The 18,269-nt window shown below is 44.6% G+C and overlaps 1 protein-coding gene across 7 annotated transcripts in view; it reads right to left on the bottom strand.

The window, feature by feature from the left end:
- Positions 1-18,269, bottom strand: part of LYN (LYN proto-oncogene, Src family tyrosine kinase) — a 124,668-nt gene that overhangs the window by 36,094 nt on the left and 70,305 nt on the right. For all 7 annotated transcript variants that reach the window (XM_030304318.1, XM_030304319.1, XM_030304320.1 and 4 more), the window contains exons 9-10: positions 7,885-8,067; positions 5,258-5,334 (exon numbers count right to left, since the gene is read on the bottom strand). In XM_030304318.1, coding sequence (XP_030160178.1) covers positions 5,258-5,334; positions 7,885-8,067 — 260 coding nt within the window. The remainder of the gene's footprint in view (positions 1-5,257; positions 5,335-7,884; positions 8,068-18,269) is intronic.

Genomic DNA, 18,269 nt, shown 5'->3' on the forward strand with positions numbered 1-18,269 from the left:
AACGTTACTTGTGGCCATTATTGGAGTCCAAGCCTTGACTTTTCTATTGTTATTGCACAACTGTCCATTTCAGTTTTCCTAACTTCTGTACTTCAGTGATGTTGCCACCAAAGAACTAGGAATGCTTTGGTTCACCTGACCTGAATTACAAGATGATCTCTGACCTCCATCTTGCAACTGTGAATCTCCTGCTTCTCCCCCCCACCCCCCTCCTTTGTACAAGTCTTCGATTCCATTTCCGCTTCCGTTGCAGGGAATCCCCACAGATTTCAACCCCCTGGCTTTTCAAGTTCATTTTTCTTCTCTTCCAGGAGGCAAAGGCTGGAAGGGAACTATGCAGTCTCTCTGCCCTGAAAGTATCCAGCTTCCTCTGCAAAGGGGGGATTTTCTGATTTTAGCACAGAGCGTACAACATCGCTTCCTTTCCTACAAGAAAAACACTGCTGCAGCTGCCTTCGTTGAGATTTCTTCCTCTCCGCTAAATGCAGAGGAAGGCCAGTGAGCTAAGAGATGGGTTGCACAAGGTGAATTACACTTGGGCTCGCAAGAGCTTTTTAGGACTCATCCTGAGACAGGAAGTGATGACATCAGCTCTCACATGAACCGAGAGGATATCATGTGCACTCACCCACTTCCTGTCTCGACTGGCCGAAGGGGAGGTTGCCTAGGGGAAAGTAGAGCTTGGGGAAGTAGGTCGCGGGGAGAGGGAGGAAGAGGCTGAGAAGAGGCTGTGAGAAAAGTCCCAGTGTTGCCCCTTATCCCCGCTCCCTCTTCCCTCCGGGGCTGGGATGAAGCAACTGCTTTATTTCTACTCTCAGTCCCTCACTGCAAAAACCAGCTGAATTTAACTGCGTCCTCTTGTGCTCTTTGATGCTATGATAATGCTAATATGAGAAAGTACAAACTACAGCCTGCTAGTTGTTGAGAGTCCACATGCCAAATGGACTTCCATGATTCTCCTAAAGGCAAGTGGAGGAAGGCACGGAAAGGATCGATCATTAGGTACGGGCACCAAGTGTCCTCTATCACCTTGGGCCAGCGTATTTATTACTCTCATCCATTATGGAGAGGCAGCAGAGTTAACTGGTTGCACGCGACGGAGAGGAAAAGGAGGAAAACTTCAGAGATGACTTTTTGTATAAAGAGATCACTTCAGACCGGTCACAAAGGGAATTGACGGTGGCCAATTGGTGCATTGACCAACTGGATGGGAAAAGGTTGGATGGTGATTGGGCGGGCTCAACAGAGAGCCGATTTCAGACTGAGACAGAGGCGTGCAGGCCCCCACTGCTTGTTGCCAAGGTTCAGGCCCTTTTCTCACGTTATTGATATCATAACAAGAAAAGTCACAAGCAAACGAAGCAGATAATAATCAAAGTTGGGGCAACATATGGTCTGGGAGGTCCACCTTGAGAGAAGGACTGGGGAAGAGTGTGGGTGAGGTATGCACCATGAACAAAGACGAACTTGAACTACTGGCACCTCATGAAGATAAAAAGCTCCTGCGCTGCAAAGGAAACAATCAACAAAACTCAAAGGCAACCGACGGAATGGGAAAAGATACTTGCAGATGACATATCAGACAAAGGGCTAGTATCCAAAATCTATAAAGAACTCACCAAACTCCACACCCGAAAAACAAATAATCCAGTGAAGAAATGGGCAGAAGACATGAATAGGCACTTCTCTAAAGAAGACATCCGGATGGCCAACAGGCACACGAAAAGATGCTCAACGTCACTCCTCATCAGGGAAATACAAATCAAAACCACACTCAGATATCACCTCATGCCAGTCAGAGTGGCCAAAATGAACAAATCAGGAGACTATAGATGCTGGCGAGGATGTGGAGAAACGGGAACCCTCTTGCACTGTTGGTGGGAATGCAAATTGGTGCAGCCGCTCTGGAAAACAGTGTGGAGGTTCCTCAAAAAATTAAAAATAGATCTACTCTATGACCCAGCAATAGCACTGCTAGGAATTTACCCAAGGGATACAGGAGTGCTGATGTATAGGAGCACTTGTACCCCAATGTTTATAGCAGCCCTTTCAACAATAGCCAAATTATGGAAAGAGCCTAAATGTCCATCAACTGACGAATGGATAAAGAAGTCGCGGTTTATATGCACAATGGAATACTACGTGGCAATGAGAAAGAATGAAATATGGCCCTTTGTAGCAACGTGGATGGAACTGGCGAGTGTTAACACTAAGTGAAATAAGTCATACAGAGAAAGACAGATACCATATGTTTTCCTTATGTGGACCCTGAGAAACTTAACAGAAGTCCATGGGGGAGGGGAAGGGGAAAAAAAAAAAGTTAGAGAGGGAGGGAGCCAAACCATAAGAAACTCTTAAAAACTGAGAACAAACTGAGGGTTGATGAGGGGTGGGGGGAGGGGAAAGTGGGTGATGGGCATCGAGGAGGGCACCTGTTGGGATGAGCACTGGGTGTTGTATGGAAACCAATCTGACAATAAATTTCATATTAAAAATAAATAAATAAAATAAAATAAAATAAAATAAAGGAAAATAAAACTCAGAGAACTTAAAAAAAAAAAGATGAACTCAAAATGAAATTGTATTTGGTGAATGAATTTTGTGCTGAACCACATGCTTTGCGACATGCCAGGCACTGTTGACCCGCTGACTCTCCCACTGACACTTAACTCCCCAGTTAGATGTCCCACCAGTTCTACCCAGTGGTCACGTCTGGGAAAGAAACTCTGGGCGGGGGAACAAGAGCTCATCCAGCAGGAGCTGGATTTGCAAAACTCCTTTGGTGGTGGCTTCGATTATCCCAGGCCCCTCCTCTCATGGGGGGTGGGGTGAGGGGCAGGGGGAAGGGCTCAGCCCTATCCCAGTTGACCGAGGAGTCAACTGAAGCCACCTGGAACCTACGATTTGAAAGTCATGGTCAATGCCAGGCTCTGAGATCATCTTCCTTGCAAACTTCAAAGCTTTAGAAAGTACCTTTCTCCCCCAACTCATTTGTAAGCTAGAAAAACGTACCTTTTTTAGTAATAGTAGTAATTTACCAAGTTAAAGCATAGGTACAGAGACCCTGAGTCTCTTAAAGCTTTAACTGCGTCAAGATAAAGTTTTATAAGGTAAGCCAAGTAAAATCAAATAAAAAATACTCATGTGATGGGGCGCCTGGGTGGCTCCGTGGGCTAGGTGTCCGACTTGAGCTCAGGTCATGACCTCACAGTTCTTGAGTTCGTGCCCCTCATCAGGCTCTGTGTTGACAGCTCAGAGCTGGGAGCTTGCTTCGGATTCTGTGTCTCCCTCTCTCTCTGCCCCTCCCCTGCTCATGCTTTGTCTCTCAAAAATAAATAAACATAAAAAAAAATACTCATGTGACAAAATAAAGTCCTTCTCCAGGTACAGTACACACCCTGACATGCATAATTTCTCTTTAACTGTAGACGCTATATTACCCCATAGAACTGTAGGCACAGATCAGACCCTCAGTTGCACTTGAACTATAACCACTCAGGCCTCCAGGCCAAATGTCCCACTTCTCCATATCCCTGTCAGCAACCTTCCCCCTCTGAGAAGCAGGTGCAACAAACCTTCACTACACTCAAGTGTCTCTCATCCACTGGGGATGCGTAAATCACTGCCTCCTTTATCTACATCAAGTATGACACAAGTACATCAACTTCTGCTTTCTCATTTTCTGCCTCCCTATCTACCTAGCATCTAGAGCCGCATCCATCCAAGTGATCTTTCCTCTTACTGCAGAACAGTGGTTTTCAAACTGTGGTCCTGGAACCCTTGCAGTCCCACAGAGCCTCTCACAGGGGCCAGCGTGCAGAGCTTGAGGGAAGGGTTAAAAAGTCAGGGCTGCTGGACTCTTTCCCTCCCCCAGCTCTACCACAGCGACCTTGCTTCTTTCCACCTTAGACACTGGGGTTCCAGATCACCTTTGAATGTCCTACTCAGATAAGAAATCTACTAAGGCTGTCAAGTTCAGGGAGAGGAGATGGGGCCCGAGCATGAGGACTTCGTCACGCACCTCTACTGGAATGATGGGGACTGTCATCCCCAAGGTGACCTCAGCTTCCCCCAACAGGCTGCGATGTGCCTGTATCCACGCCAGTCTGTGGTGAGATTAGACCCCCAACAACATCACCTTAAAGTAGGAATTAGCATTCCCATTTGACGGGCCGATACACCAACCCAAAGAGGCAAAGGACTTCCTGGGTGGTTATGGCTATCGAGTCCCGACACACACGAGCCTTCGGATGTTGAACCCCAGCTCTGCCCACAATCCTCTACTGCAGAATACGTATTCTGACGCTCTCTTACTTGGAGTACTTCACCTGCACACTCATTCCTTTGATCTCATCCTCCCCAGAAGGCCTTATCAACTTCCCGACTTAGAGGGTCGGAGGGAAGAAACCGGAGTGAGAAACGAAGATCAAGAGGGCCACCCTTACCTGAAACTTCTAGAAACCTCCTGTGCTACTTCAGGCTTTATGGCACGTGGCCTTCCCAACATGAACTACCCACGGCCAGGATTTAGAAACAAAACAAGCCAAGTATGTAACGTGCCAACCAGACACAATCAAACTATTAAAAGTCAGCAGCTGGCATCATCCGGACGTGCGTTTCCTGGACACATCGGGCATACTGCTGGGTTTCGGGTGACGTCCCTCTGCCCTTAAATGCCCTTCAGGAAACGTGTGCTTCCAAACTAAACACATTTGCCACTTCTAGGCTAGTACTAGAAATATCACGAATGAGTATTTCTTAGAATCCTAAAGACACAGCCAACAAGAAGGACGAGACGGGGGGGGGGGGGAGGGAGATAAGGAGCTCCCTCTGTTTGCACTTGCACGAATACTAAGGACTTCGAAGTTTCCGTACCTTAGGTTAGTACCTGAAATACCACCATGCATCACTTAGAATGCGCTGTGCTTATGTCGCGTGGGACTGCATTTCCAAAACGCAGAACAAAGTGACCACTTCAGCTGCGTTTTTCTATAGCTGGTGCAGAAGCGAACGGAAGTATAAGGGGCTGACTTGTTTTAAGGCAGACGACACCCCAGCCAGAGCTCGACACACGCACAAATGCCTTCGGTGTGAAACACGCATTACTGACTTCAGGGAAGCGTGCCCTGGAAGGTCTTTTTCTCAGAACCGCTCCTGGGAAGCATTCAAGGAAAATGCTTTCTCCCGGGAACATCGCGACTCTGATGCAAGGCGGTCTGCGTGAATTTACGGGCACCCTGGGTTTTTAATACTTCACCTGAGCAGAGAAGTCAATGAGCTTTGGAAGCAGGACTTTGCCCCCTTCGTCACTCTTCAGGAAATCCAGCAGACTGCCTGTTGATAGAGAGGAACAAGTCAGGGTAGTTCAAACACACAAGACCAACATCCGAACACAAGTCAATCATTCCTATTAGCGGGGGAACCCACGGAATGACGGCCCTGACAATGCTGTATGGCCACTGTGCCTTTTTCTTGAAGTTGGTCATACCCAGTCCCCTCTAAGCTGCTCCCTTTGACCTGATGGGAAATGTAGTGTGTGGTCCAGGTAAGAAAGGCCGATGGGGGACATGGTTTTTCTGGCTCCTGGTGACCGAGAGCACGCATCTCAGAGCACTTTGCACCTGGCACCATGATACACTTAGTTCAGCTGCCGAATCCTCAGAGCTGCTCGGGGACGGACGTCAGCAAGTCCTCATGGCCGACCTGCCTGCGGCAGGCACTGGGCTGGGCTCACTCCTATCTGTGTCCAGCAAAAGCACAGAGCTCAGCACAGGCTACAGATGCTCACGAGTGTCTGATGAACATACCGTGCTCTGTACCTAAAAGAAAGTTTGTCGATAACCTCCCCCCCTGCCCGGCTTCCTATGGCATCATCTCTAAAACAAGACCTGCGTTCTCCCCTAGAACTTGAAGTGTCAGCCTTAGGCAAGTTGCTTACCTGTAACGTCTTAGTCCCTGTACAGTGGGCACAGCCTACCAGCTATTATCAGGGTCCTCGTAAGGACAGATTTAAAGCACGTGCCATGGTGCCTGGCGGGTAGTAAGCGCCCAATAAATGTTCTGTTGCCTCATCCACAGCACAGAACAATGGTACTTAGCCCTCAGATTGCTAAGAAGACCAGGCGAGATCACCCGGGGAAGGCAGCAAGGACAATCTGGTATACAGTAAGTACGCAATAAAGGCTAAGCATCGCTATGTGGAGAAACTCCTATTAACAGTTACGATCCCGGATGCTACCGGCTGATTAATTCAACACGTATTTACTGAACTCCTACAAAGTGTCTGATCCTGAGCCTGGTTTCTGGGTGACAGCAACCTAAGCCATAGGGACTAGGTATTTGGTTTTCATTTCTAAACAATGTCCTTTTCTGGAAGGACTCAGAGTGAGTAATATTCTTTTTTAACATTTTTTTTTTTTTTTAATTTGTGAGAGAGCAAGACGGAGCACGAGAGTGGGGGAGGGGCAGAGAGAGAGTGGGGGACACAGAACTCAAAGCAGGCTCCAGGCTCCGAGCTGTCAGCACAGAGCCCGACACGGTGCTCGAACTCATGGACTGTGAGATCATGACCTGAGCCAAAGTCGGACGTTTAACCGACTGAGTCACCCAGGTGCCCCAGGCTGACTAATATTCTGAAATATTTATATATATTAAATAAGCAAATGTAACGTTCATCTTTCTATTCAGCTACGACATTACACTATAATCTCCATTAAGCACGAGATGATTGTTAATTCTCTATTACGTATGTTGCTTTCTTTTCTTCCTTCGTTCCTTCCGAAGATTTTTAAAGAACCGTTTGGCAGTTTGTTAGTGTCTCTAACTGAACAGAGGAAGGATGATAACTCAAACCCTGTTATCTGAAGGTAACATCAGTGGGAGAAAACGTGGTTGCTGGAAACCTCTTCGTTCAGTGATTCTGATACATAGGAATTTAACTTCCTACAGTTTAAAAAATGTTAACATTTTTGAAACTTAAAAAAATTTATTTCAATGTTTATTTATTTTTGAGAGACAGAGTACGAGTAGGGGAGGGGCAGAGAGAGAGAGAGACAGACAGACAGACAGACAGACAGACACAGAAGCCGAAGCAGGCTCCAGGCTCTGAGTTGTCAGCACAGAGCCCAGTGTGCGGCTCGAACTCATGAACTGTGAGATCGTGACCTGAACAGAAGTCTGACACTTAACCAACTAAGCCACCCAGGTGCCCCAAAACGTGAGCATTTTAAAGTGACACCCTGACCATTAAAAAATGCTAAAGAGGAAAATGACTCGTTTTAGGATTCTAAGAATTCCCGTTTTAAATATATAACAAAAATACTCCTATTTGAAATAGATTTTTTTTTTTGACAAATATTTATTAGGGGCCTACGACGTATTGCGTGCTTTTCTTGTGGCTAATATGTATATGAAGACAAATGCAGAGAAAATAGACTATGTATTATTTCTATAATTCAGGTAATATTTATAACATGTCTCATGAGGTGGTTTGTGAACATGCTCTGCTTTCCCACATTTTCTCATTTTTCCGTGGTGAGCCTGCTGTGTTAGAATTAAAACTGAACATTCTCTGAGCGTTTAAGCGTTTTGCTTTGGGAGCATCAAGCCTCTTAAAAGCACGGGGTTGGGGGGCGCCTGGGTGGCTCAGTCGGTTAAGCGTCCGACTTCAACTCAGGTCACGATCTCGCGGTCCGTGAGTTCGAGCCCCGCGTCGGGCTCTGGGCTGATGGCTCGGAGCCTGGAGCCTGCTTCCGATTCTGTGTGTCCCTCTCTCTCTGCCCCTTCCCCATTCATGCTCTGTCTCTCTCTGTCTCAAAAATAAATAAACGTTAAAAAAAAATTAAAAAAAAAAAAAAAAGCACGGGGTCGGGGGGACGTGCTCACCCTTGGCCATGTATTCGGTGATGATGTAGATAGGCTCCTCTCTGGTGACCACGGCATACAGCCTCACCAGCTTGTCGTGCTGAAGGGTCTTCATGAGGTTGGCCTCCTCCAGGAACGCTTGCACAGACATGGTGCCTGGTTTCAGGGTTTTTACAGCCACTTTGGTACTGTTGTTATAGTAACCTAGAAAGCAAGCAGAAGAGAGGGCAAGTTTTGTGACTTCAGCTTTATAGATCAAACTGAAAACCAAAAACTTTATGCAGAGTTCAAAGGAAATTTCGTCCTAGGTTGAAAAAACTTACACAAAACTCTCTACAGGGTTCACACGAGGGAAGGCTGAGTCAAGGGTGTGTGAGAATGTGAGACTTCTGTCTACCATCTTTACCAAAGAAATCTAAAATCATCCCGAAAACCAAAAAGTTTTCATAAAGCATTATTTAAAAAAACAAAAAAAACCCTCTATATGCGGGGCACCTGGGTGGCTCAGTTGGCTAAGTGTCCAACTCTTGATTTAGGCTCGGGTCACGATCTCACAGTTTTTCTTGCAGGATCGAGCCCCGCATGGGGCTCCGTGCTGAGCATGGTTATTCACCCATAAACAAGAATGAAATCTCCCCATTTGCAAGGACATGGATGAAGCCAGGAGAGTATACTACTAAGTGGAATAAGCCAGAAAAAGACAAATGCCATATGATCTCACTCATATGTGGAATTTAAGAAACAAAACGAATGAGCACGGGAGAAAACAGAGAAAGAGACCAACCAAGAAATAGACTTTTCACTATAGAGAATAAACTGGTAGTTACCAAAGGGGAAGGGACTGCGGGATGGGTGACATAGGCAGTAGGGATTAAAGAGCACACTTACCATGATAAAACAATTGTTTTGATTAAAATGTTAAAAAATTTAATATGGAGAGTCGTTACAAATTTGTTTCAAGGTTTATACATAGGTTTTCAGTGACACAAATGTATTTAATGAATGCAGAAAAGTCGTAGGATACAAAGTTGATATGCAGAAATCTGTCGTATTTCTATACACTAATCATGAAGTAGCAGAAAGAGAAATTAGGAAAACAATCCCATTTACGATTGTATCAAAAAGAATAAATATCTGGAATAAATTTAACCAAGGAGGCAAAAGATCTGTATCCTGAAAACTATGAAACGCTGATGGAAGAAACTGAAGACGACACGAACGAATGGAAAGATACACCAGGGTCATGGATTAGAAGAATTAATGTTGTTAAAATGTTCCTACTGTGCAAAGGAATCCACAGATTCAATGCAATCCCAATCCAAATGCCAACAGCATTTTTTACAGAACTAGAACAAATAATCCTAAAATCCGTATGGAACCACAAAAGACCCTGAACAGCCAAAGCAATTTTGAGAAAGAACAAAGCTGAAGGCATCGCAATCCCAGATTTCAAGGTACAGTACAAGGTTACAGTAATCAAAACCGTATGATGTTGGCACAAAAACAGACACACAGATCAATAGAATAGAAGAGAAAGCCCATAAATAAACGCATACTTAAATGGTCAATTAATCTATGATAAAGTAGGCAAGAATATACGATGGGGACAAGATAGTTTTTACGATAAATGGAGTTAAGAACATTGGACAGTTACATGCAAAAGAATGAAACTGGACCACTTTCTTATACCATTAACAAAAAAAAAAGCCCTTCAAATAGATTAAAGACTTAAATATAAGACCTGAAACTATAAAATTCCTAAAAGAAAACATAGGCAGTCATCTCGTGGACATCAGTCTTCACAACATCTTTATGAATAGGTCTCCTCAGGCAAGGAAAACAAAAGCAAAACTAAACTACTGGGGCCGCACGAAAATAAACTGCTTGTGCACAGCAAAGGACACCAACAAGATGAGAAAACAGCCTACCGAATGGGAGGGGAGATTGACAAATGACACATCTGATAAGGGGTTAATACCCAAATATATAAGGAACTTCTACAACTCAACACCAGAAAAACCAAATAATCTGATTAAAAATGGGCAGGGGACCTGAACAGACATTTTTCCAAAAAAGACTTACAGATGGTCAACAAATGTATGAAAAGATGTTCAACATCACTAATCATCGGGGAAATGCAAATCAAAGCCCCCAATGAGACCTCACCTCACACCTGTCAGAATGGATGGTACCAAGAAGACATGAAATGACGAGCATTGGTAACGACGAGGAGAAAAAGGAGCCCTCATGCACTGTTGGTAGGAATGCAAACTGGTACAGCCACTGTGGAAAACAGTATGGAGTTTCCTCAAACAAACTGAAAATTGAAATACCATGTGATTCAGTCATTCCGCTTTTGGGTATTTACCCAGTGAAAATGAAAACATTAATTTTAAAAGATATATGCAACCCTATGTTTATTGCAGCATTACTTACAACAGCTAAGACATGGAAGCAACCTGAGTGCCCATCAGTAGATGAGTGGATAAAGAAGGGATACACACACACCCGATGCAATTTACTCAGCCATAAAAAAGAATGAGATCTTGCCGTTGGTAATAACACAGGTGGGCTTGGAGGGCATTATGCTAAGGAAGTCAGACAGAGAAAGATAAATACCATAGGATTTCACTTATATGTGGAATCTAAAAAACAAAACAAAACAAAACAAAAAAACAACAAAAACAAAAACAAAAAACAACGTAAAATAAATGAACAAACAAAAAAAACCAAAAACAGACTCAACAGAGAACAAACTGGTGGTTGCCGGAGGGGAAGGGGTGCGGGGATGGGTGTAATAGGTGAAGGGGATGAAGAAGTACAAACTTTCTGTTACAAAGTGAGTAAGTCACAGACATGAGAAGTACAGCATAGGGACTCTCGTCAATAATACTGCAATTATGTTACTGTGGTGAACAGTGAGTGATGTACAGAATGGTCAGATCACTATGTTGTACCTCCGAAAGTAATGTAACATTGTGTGCCAAACTTCAATAATAAATGCAAAAAACAAACTAGATAAAATGCAAAAAAGGTTTCTACATAGATCCTCAGTGACATGACTGTATCAGTGGCAAAACAGAGCAAGAAAATACACTCTCTTTGACACCGACAAAGGACTGGTGTCCAGAATACACAAAGAATTCCTACAAATCAATAAGAAAAATAGAAAAATGGGCAGGGGCTTGAATGGGCATTTTGAAAAGAAGTCGTCCAAGTGGCTGCCAAACGTGTAAAAAAGAACTCAGTCTTATTAGTAATCAGAGAAATGCAAATAAAGCTATAGGAAGAAGCCACCACCCAGCTTGACAAAAATCACAAAGCCTGACAACTTGAGTGTTGGTGAGCACATGACCATGATAGAGAGATTGGGGCAGCTCCCCAAGGCCTTCTGTGCTCTTTTCTGAGCATCAGTGAAATCGAGCCGTGAAGCTTGTCTTTAATAATATTCCCAGGGGCCCATGAAGGATGTTGACAGACCAGCCTCCTTTCAAGTGCAATCATTTGAGTGTTGGCCACACCCCTCACCTCCCCACAGGCTGTGCTGACCTGTGGCCCACCTCCTTCTAGATACAATTCTGTTGATCAGGAAATGGCGTACTGAGAACTCTTGTATATTTGACTGGGACAAGCACTTTGGAAACAAAGTTGGCAGTGTTTGGTAGAGTTGAAGATCCATACTCCCGTGATGCAGCAAAGTGACTCCTGGCCACCCTAGAAAAACTCATGGACCCTTGATCCACTACAAAAAGGTTCCCAGCAGAATTGTCATTCATAGTTGCTGAAAACTGGGAACACGTCCAGCTTCATCAATAAGTAGCGAAATCAGGGGCGCCTGGGTGGCCCAGTCAGTTGAGCGTCCAACTTCGGCTCAGGTCACGGTCTCGCGGTTCATGAGTTCGAGCCCCGTCTCAGTTTCACTGCTGTCAGCCAGAGCCTGCTTCAGATCTTCTATCCCACACACTCTGCCTCTCCCCCACTCTCTCTCTTTCTCTGCTCCTCCCCTGCTCACTCACCCGCGCTAACATTTAAAAGTAAATGGTGAAATTAATAGCTAAACCTCTCTACACCTTGAGTACAACAACACGATGCGCTATAGCGATGAAGGTAAATGAACTGTAGCCACACCCAAAAACATGGATGAACTCTCACAACTATAATGTGGAACAGAAGAGGCAAGACGTAAGAAAACGGTAGTTTTTTGGGGGCGCCTGGGTGGCTCAGTTGGTTAAGCGTCTGACTTGGGCTCAGGTCATGATCTCACGGTTCATGGGTTCGAGCCCCGCGTCGGGCTCTCTGCTGACAGCTCGGAGCCTGGAGCCTGCTTCGGATTCTGTGTCTCCCTCTCTCTCTGCCCCTCCCCTGCTCACACCCTGTCTCTCTCTCTCTCTCAAAAATGAATAAACATTTTTTAAAAATTAAAAAAAAAATAAAAGGGTAGTTTTTGGTATGCCTCATTAACATAAAGTTTAAAAACAGGCAAAACTACTATATTCTGGAGGATACTCACCCCCATGTGCGTAAGTAACAGAAGAATAAAGAAAAGGAAATTATCACAAAAGCCAGAATGGCAGCTGCCTTTGGGGGACGGTGAGGTTGTGGTTGGTAAAGGATAAGTGGGGGCTGCTGGGTGCTGGTAAGTTTCCACCATGTGGTCTCAGCGGCCACCGCACCAGTGTTCCTTTTATAATTATTTGTGATATTGAACATTTGTGTTGTATACACTTTTCAGTCTGCCGGTTAGCTCACCCAGCAATAAAAGGGAAAGAAACAAACCCGCTCTCTCTCGGTCATCCAACAATGGAACTCACCGAGCCTTTTTACATAAATAAAATTATGGGTAAAGGATGAAGAAAAAAAAAAAACGCTTTCCAAGGGCAGGGGAAAAAGTTGTCAGGAAACAGCACAGCTGCTAAAGATATTAAAATTGCTGATAAGGAGGTTGAGATGAACGGTGAATAAAACGGTTCCATCAAGCACAGCTCAAGATTGCAGCAGCTTCCAAACTCACTGGTGTCTGGGGGCGGTGGTATTTAAACAAGAGGGCAGGTCTCCGACTTGCCCTAAAGGCATGATTTGTATTCGGCACTAAGGATCAGACTGTACTTTGCCGAGATATTCTCCCGTAGGGTACAGGTTCAATTAACCTAGTCATGGAGATTTGGGTCGGCATTACAGATAGACGATGATTTTTTTTTAAAAAAAATCATTTGAGGGGGCGCCTGGGTGGCTCAGTCTGTTGAGCATGTGACTCTTGATTTTGGCTCAGGTCACGATCTCATGATTCAGGAGATCGAGCCCCGTGCGAAGCTCTGTGCTGGCAGGTGTGGAGCCTGCCTGGGATTCTCTCGCTCTGTCGCTCGCTGCCCCTCCCCAACTCGCATGCGTGCCCCCTCTCTTTCTCAAAATAAATAAATGAACATTTAAAAAAAAAATCACTTGAAAGCGAAGAATTTCTTGAAGAGTGCCATTTTGGCACAGTTAAAGAAAGCTCGTGTGACACTTTGAGACAGCTCCACTTCCGGGTGTGACTAATTTGCTAAAAAGCTCCTAAGTACCGCAAAATGGAAGCTGGTTTTCACAAGAGACGCATGTGGTTGGTGTTGGCTGGTGACTAAATTTCAATGCAACTGGCTCAAAATGTATCAGGCAACATTCAATGGAAAACAAGTTCCCTTTCTTCTACAAAGTCTCTTTGCAGATCAAGTGGCAACAGGAAACATCATCTTTGGCTTCACCGAGCAGTCAGTTCCCCTGGAATCCAACAATCCACGGGGGAAAACGTGTCACCAAGCCAGATGTCAAGAGGATCACACGAACGAGAGGAAACAGCTTGAGGGAGAAACTCCTTTCTTTTAGCCCCACCCTCTCCTCCCCTAAAGCAGGTCACTTCCTAGTATTTGTTCGTGCGTTGCAGACCAGAAAAATCTGGACCGTAAAATGTGACTGGTAGTCTATGAATGTCACAAAAATATGATTTTATTTGGTTGCCAGTGATACAATTTTTAATTTGTTCTACTTTTGCTATCAATGAGAAAAACTAGTCGGCTCATCTCTTGAGATCCAAAATCCCAAAAGAGAAATAAGAAACTAAACTCAGGCAGCTCTAAATTGCAGACCTTGATTTTTATACCAACCCTTGGACAGATGGAAGGAGACACAGATACACCCGGGGGGGGGGGGGCATCCTTTGACCTCTGATCCATAACATAGTGTCACCAATCATTTATTCTTTTGGTCTGATTCCCAGTATTCCTCTGCTAAATGCATTCAGTACATGGACGTTATTTCAATAGCAAAGGAAGTACTCCCTTGATAGCCAAATTCATAGAACCGTATCTGCAAAAGATCCCAGATCAAAATTTCTATTTTGCTCTTTTCTCTTTTTTTTCCCTTCTTTCTTTCCCTTCCTTCCCCACCCCCTTCCTCTTCCCTTCCTTCCTTTAATACAAGACTAGAGGAGAAAAGCATGATTAAAAAACAACTATCAACGTCAATATCCTGGCAAGGATATCATACTGTAGTTTTGCAAGATGTTACCACTGGGGGAAACTAGGTCAAGGTTACATGGGATCTCTTTGTACTATTTATGTATAGTACCTGTGTGTGTGTGTGTGTGTGTGTGTGTATGTGTGTGTATATATATATGTATATATATGTATATGTGTATATACACACACACACACACACACACACACACGAATATTGAAAGAGAATTCATATGCCATACCATTCACCTGTTTAAAGCATACAATTCATTGGTTTTTATATATTCAGAATTGTGGGCCCAGCAGCACAATCAAATACTGGGACAAATAAGCGACCAACTTTGGCCCAGGTCGTGATCTCGCGGTTTGAGCTTGATCTCCCTCTGTGCACAGCTCAGAGCCTGGAGCCTGCTTCGGATTCTGTGTCTCCCTCTCTCTCTCTCTGCCCCTTCCCTGCTCACGCTCTGTCTCTCGGTCTCTCAAAAGTAAACAAAACATTTTTAAAATTTTTTTAAAAAAGATTTAGGAATTGGTTGTAGAATGTTAACGTCTGTAACAGTACTGAACTGTATACTTAAAAATAGTTACGATGGTAAATTTTATGTGTGTGCATTTTGCCACACACATAAAATTATTAGCAACTCTATTTAAACGATGAATTTTTCACAAGGCTTTTACGCCCCTTTCAAAGAGTTTAAGTCAAAAGTAACACTTTGTATTTTTCAATGCCCCACTCTCCTCTCTTCTAAACTTCAGTTTCTCCCACCACCTGGGCACATGCTCGAATATGTTCTCTAAAGTCAGTGTGAATATTTAGCACGTGGCCAGTGGACGCCCATGAACAGGGAAGGGTGAGAAATGGGCAGGAAGCTTTAGTGTATCTAGAATTGCAGTGCAGCAGAGGTTTTCCGCATCTCAGAAGGACCAATGTGCCTGAGCTCCAGGTGACAATTTCAGCATAGCTTTGGGCCGCTCAGGGCAACACTGGGCCGTGAGCAGGTCTACTCGGCCGGGTGCGCCCCCCCTTCCGCTGCTACCTCGCCCCTGACTTCCCACTAGCACAGCCCCTTGTCAATTTCAAATGGCACTTGTGATCGCCACCATCGCAAAGCTGGCGCAGTGGTTACCGTTCTACTGAAACATTATTTTATTTTTGAGAGAGACAGAGGCAGAGCGTGAGCAGGGGAGGGGCAGAGAGAGAGAGGGAGACACAGAATCGGAAGCAGGCTCCAGGCTGTCGGCACAGAGCCCCACACGGGGCTCGAACCCACAGACCGCGACATCGTGACCTGAGCTGAAGTCGGCCGCTTTACCCGACTGAGCCACCCAGGCGCCCCAACTCTCAAGACAGTTTTTAAGAAGATACAAGAGGACTATCATAAGGTCTTCCCCTCCAAGCGATAGCTTCCCAGACTACCAGATCTCACTCTTATCTCTTGGGGGCAAATGGCGTGTAGTTTGATCCCTTCCTCTTGGCTTCACAGCTGAACACAAGGAGGTCGGAACCAAATGCCATACTGTCCCTTCACACGCGGGGTTACTGTTTCAGAGCAGATGAGTACACCCTGCTTAAGCTCCCTCTGCTTTTCCCCTCAAGTATGCAATTCCTTTGCCAAAAAATATTCACGGGAAAGTCGAACTGGATTATTTATAGTTTGAATTTCTGATTGAAAGTGGGGGAAAATCCACTAAAACATAGCTTCCCGTGGCCATAGTCAAATACAGATAAGAAAAGTAGAGGGCACAGAACCATATTCTATAGGAAACATGTCAGGTATATAATCTCGTGCTTCATTTCAGCAACTGAGAAGATAGTTGTTTGCCCATTTTACTGATGACGAAACCGAGGAGATCAAATTAATTTCTAAATAGCTCATTAGCAAGCGAGTCCAGGCCTCTGGGATGCCAGAGTACCTGGCTTCTTCGCTACATTGAATGACTTTGGGCAAGTTGCTTATCTGAGTCTAGAGTCCTTGCTTATCCAATGGCGACAATAATTCCGATCTCGCAGACTTATTGTAATGAGTACGAGAGATAATGGAACACGTGCCCGGGGGGGGCCAGTGGACACCATGTCACTCGGACATTCCTTCCTCTCCTCCGTCCTTCTGCCTCCTTGTGCTCACTTCAATCGTCTCCTGCCCATTCAGAGTCATAGTAAATACAGGGAGGAAAGAGCGTTCAGATGGCCAGGGGGAGAAGGCCGGTCCCTGGGTCCCTAGGGAGCCAGCAGGGTTGGAGAAGTCACATTTGCGAGAGTGTGGAGGAGGGCAGGGACAGCTTCCTTTTAGAGAAGCTATGGCTTCTGAGACGGAAGAGAATTGAAAATGAGACGATAATGCTGGAACCATTTGGGGAAAGCTCTTTTGGAGCAGAAGATATTTACATGATCTTAATCTCCTCACAGATTATTCATTAATTACGAAAGGGAATTGAAAACTAATATTTACAATGGAGATATCTGGTGCACTTCATCAAAACCAAACAGACCATCAGCAAGGATGGAATCAACTAATATCCTGTGCCTCCTGGTAGATGCCCTGAGGACACAGAATCGCTTAGTACTTGGATACTATTTACGCACGAAGGCATCGTGGGAGCCAAATCATGAAACCATCCAAATGAGGGACAGTCTACAAAACAAATGACCCAGGTTCTATAAAATGTCAGTGTCAAAACGGATGAAGGGCCAAGGGACTGTTCCAGATCAAAGGATAGCGAAGACATGTCAACTAAATGCAAATATATAATCCTAGGGAGCTCAAGGCCATTACTGGGACCAGCTAGAGAAATCTTGGACTCTATGGGATAATCATATGCATCAGCGTTAGATTTCCTGAACGTGGCCAACGTATCATGTCAGATCACAGCCCTGCTCTCAGGAGACACACGTTTTGGTATTTAGGAGTGCAAAGTCATCATATCTGCAACTCACTCACAAGTGGTTCAACAACAACAACGAAAATAAAACGTGTATGTATATGTGTGTGTATCTATAAAAAAAGATCAAGCAAACATAGCAAACTACTAACTAGTAAACTCAGGTGAAGGGTTTGCAATGTTTCTTGTACTATTCCTGCCCCTATTCTGTGCCTATTAAGAAATAAATACAAATACCTCAGGGGAATAAAGTAGGTGGCTTTTTTTTTTTTTTTAATGAGCAGATAACAGTTCGATGATTCCTTAAAAAGTTAGTAACAGAATTGCCACATGGCCCAGCAGTTTCACTCTTAAAAGAATGTATGTACCCAAGAGAAATGAGACCATTGGTCTATACAATCTGTACATGAATGTTCATAACAGCATTATTCACAATAGCCAAAATGTAGAAACAACCCGAATGTCCATCAACAGATACACAGATAAACAAATCGTGCTATATCCATACAATAGAATTGGGCGCCTGGGTGGCTCAGTCGGTTAAGCGTCCGACTCTCGATTTTGGCTCAGGTCACAATCTCACTGTTCGTGAAATCAAGCCCCATGTGTCGCGCTCTGCCCTGTCAGCTTGGGATTCTCTGTCTCCCTCTCTTTCTGCCCCTCCTCCGCCCGCACACAAGCACATACTCTTTCTCAAAATAAAACAGACTTTCAAAAAAGGGAGAATACTGGGGTGATTGGGTAGCTTAGTCAGTTAAGTGCTCGACGTCAGCTCAGGTCACGATCACACAATTGGTGAGTTTGAGCCCCGGGTCAGGCCCTGTGCTCACAGCTCAGAGCCTGGGACCTGCTTCAGATTCATTGTCTTCCTCTCTCTGCCCCTCCCCTGCTCGTGCTCTGTGTGTGTCTCTCTCTCTCAAAAACAAACATTAAAAAAAATTTTTTTTAAAAAAGAGGGATTATTATTCACCCATAAAAAGGATAAAATTCTGACAAATGCTATAATGTGGCTGAACCTTGAGGACATTATGTTAAGTG

Source organism: Lynx canadensis, chromosome F2 (genome assembly GCF_007474595.2).
Source record: "Lynx canadensis isolate LIC74 chromosome F2, mLynCan4.pri.v2, whole genome shotgun sequence".
Lineage (NCBI taxonomy): Eukaryota > Metazoa > Chordata > Mammalia > Carnivora > Felidae > Lynx > Lynx canadensis.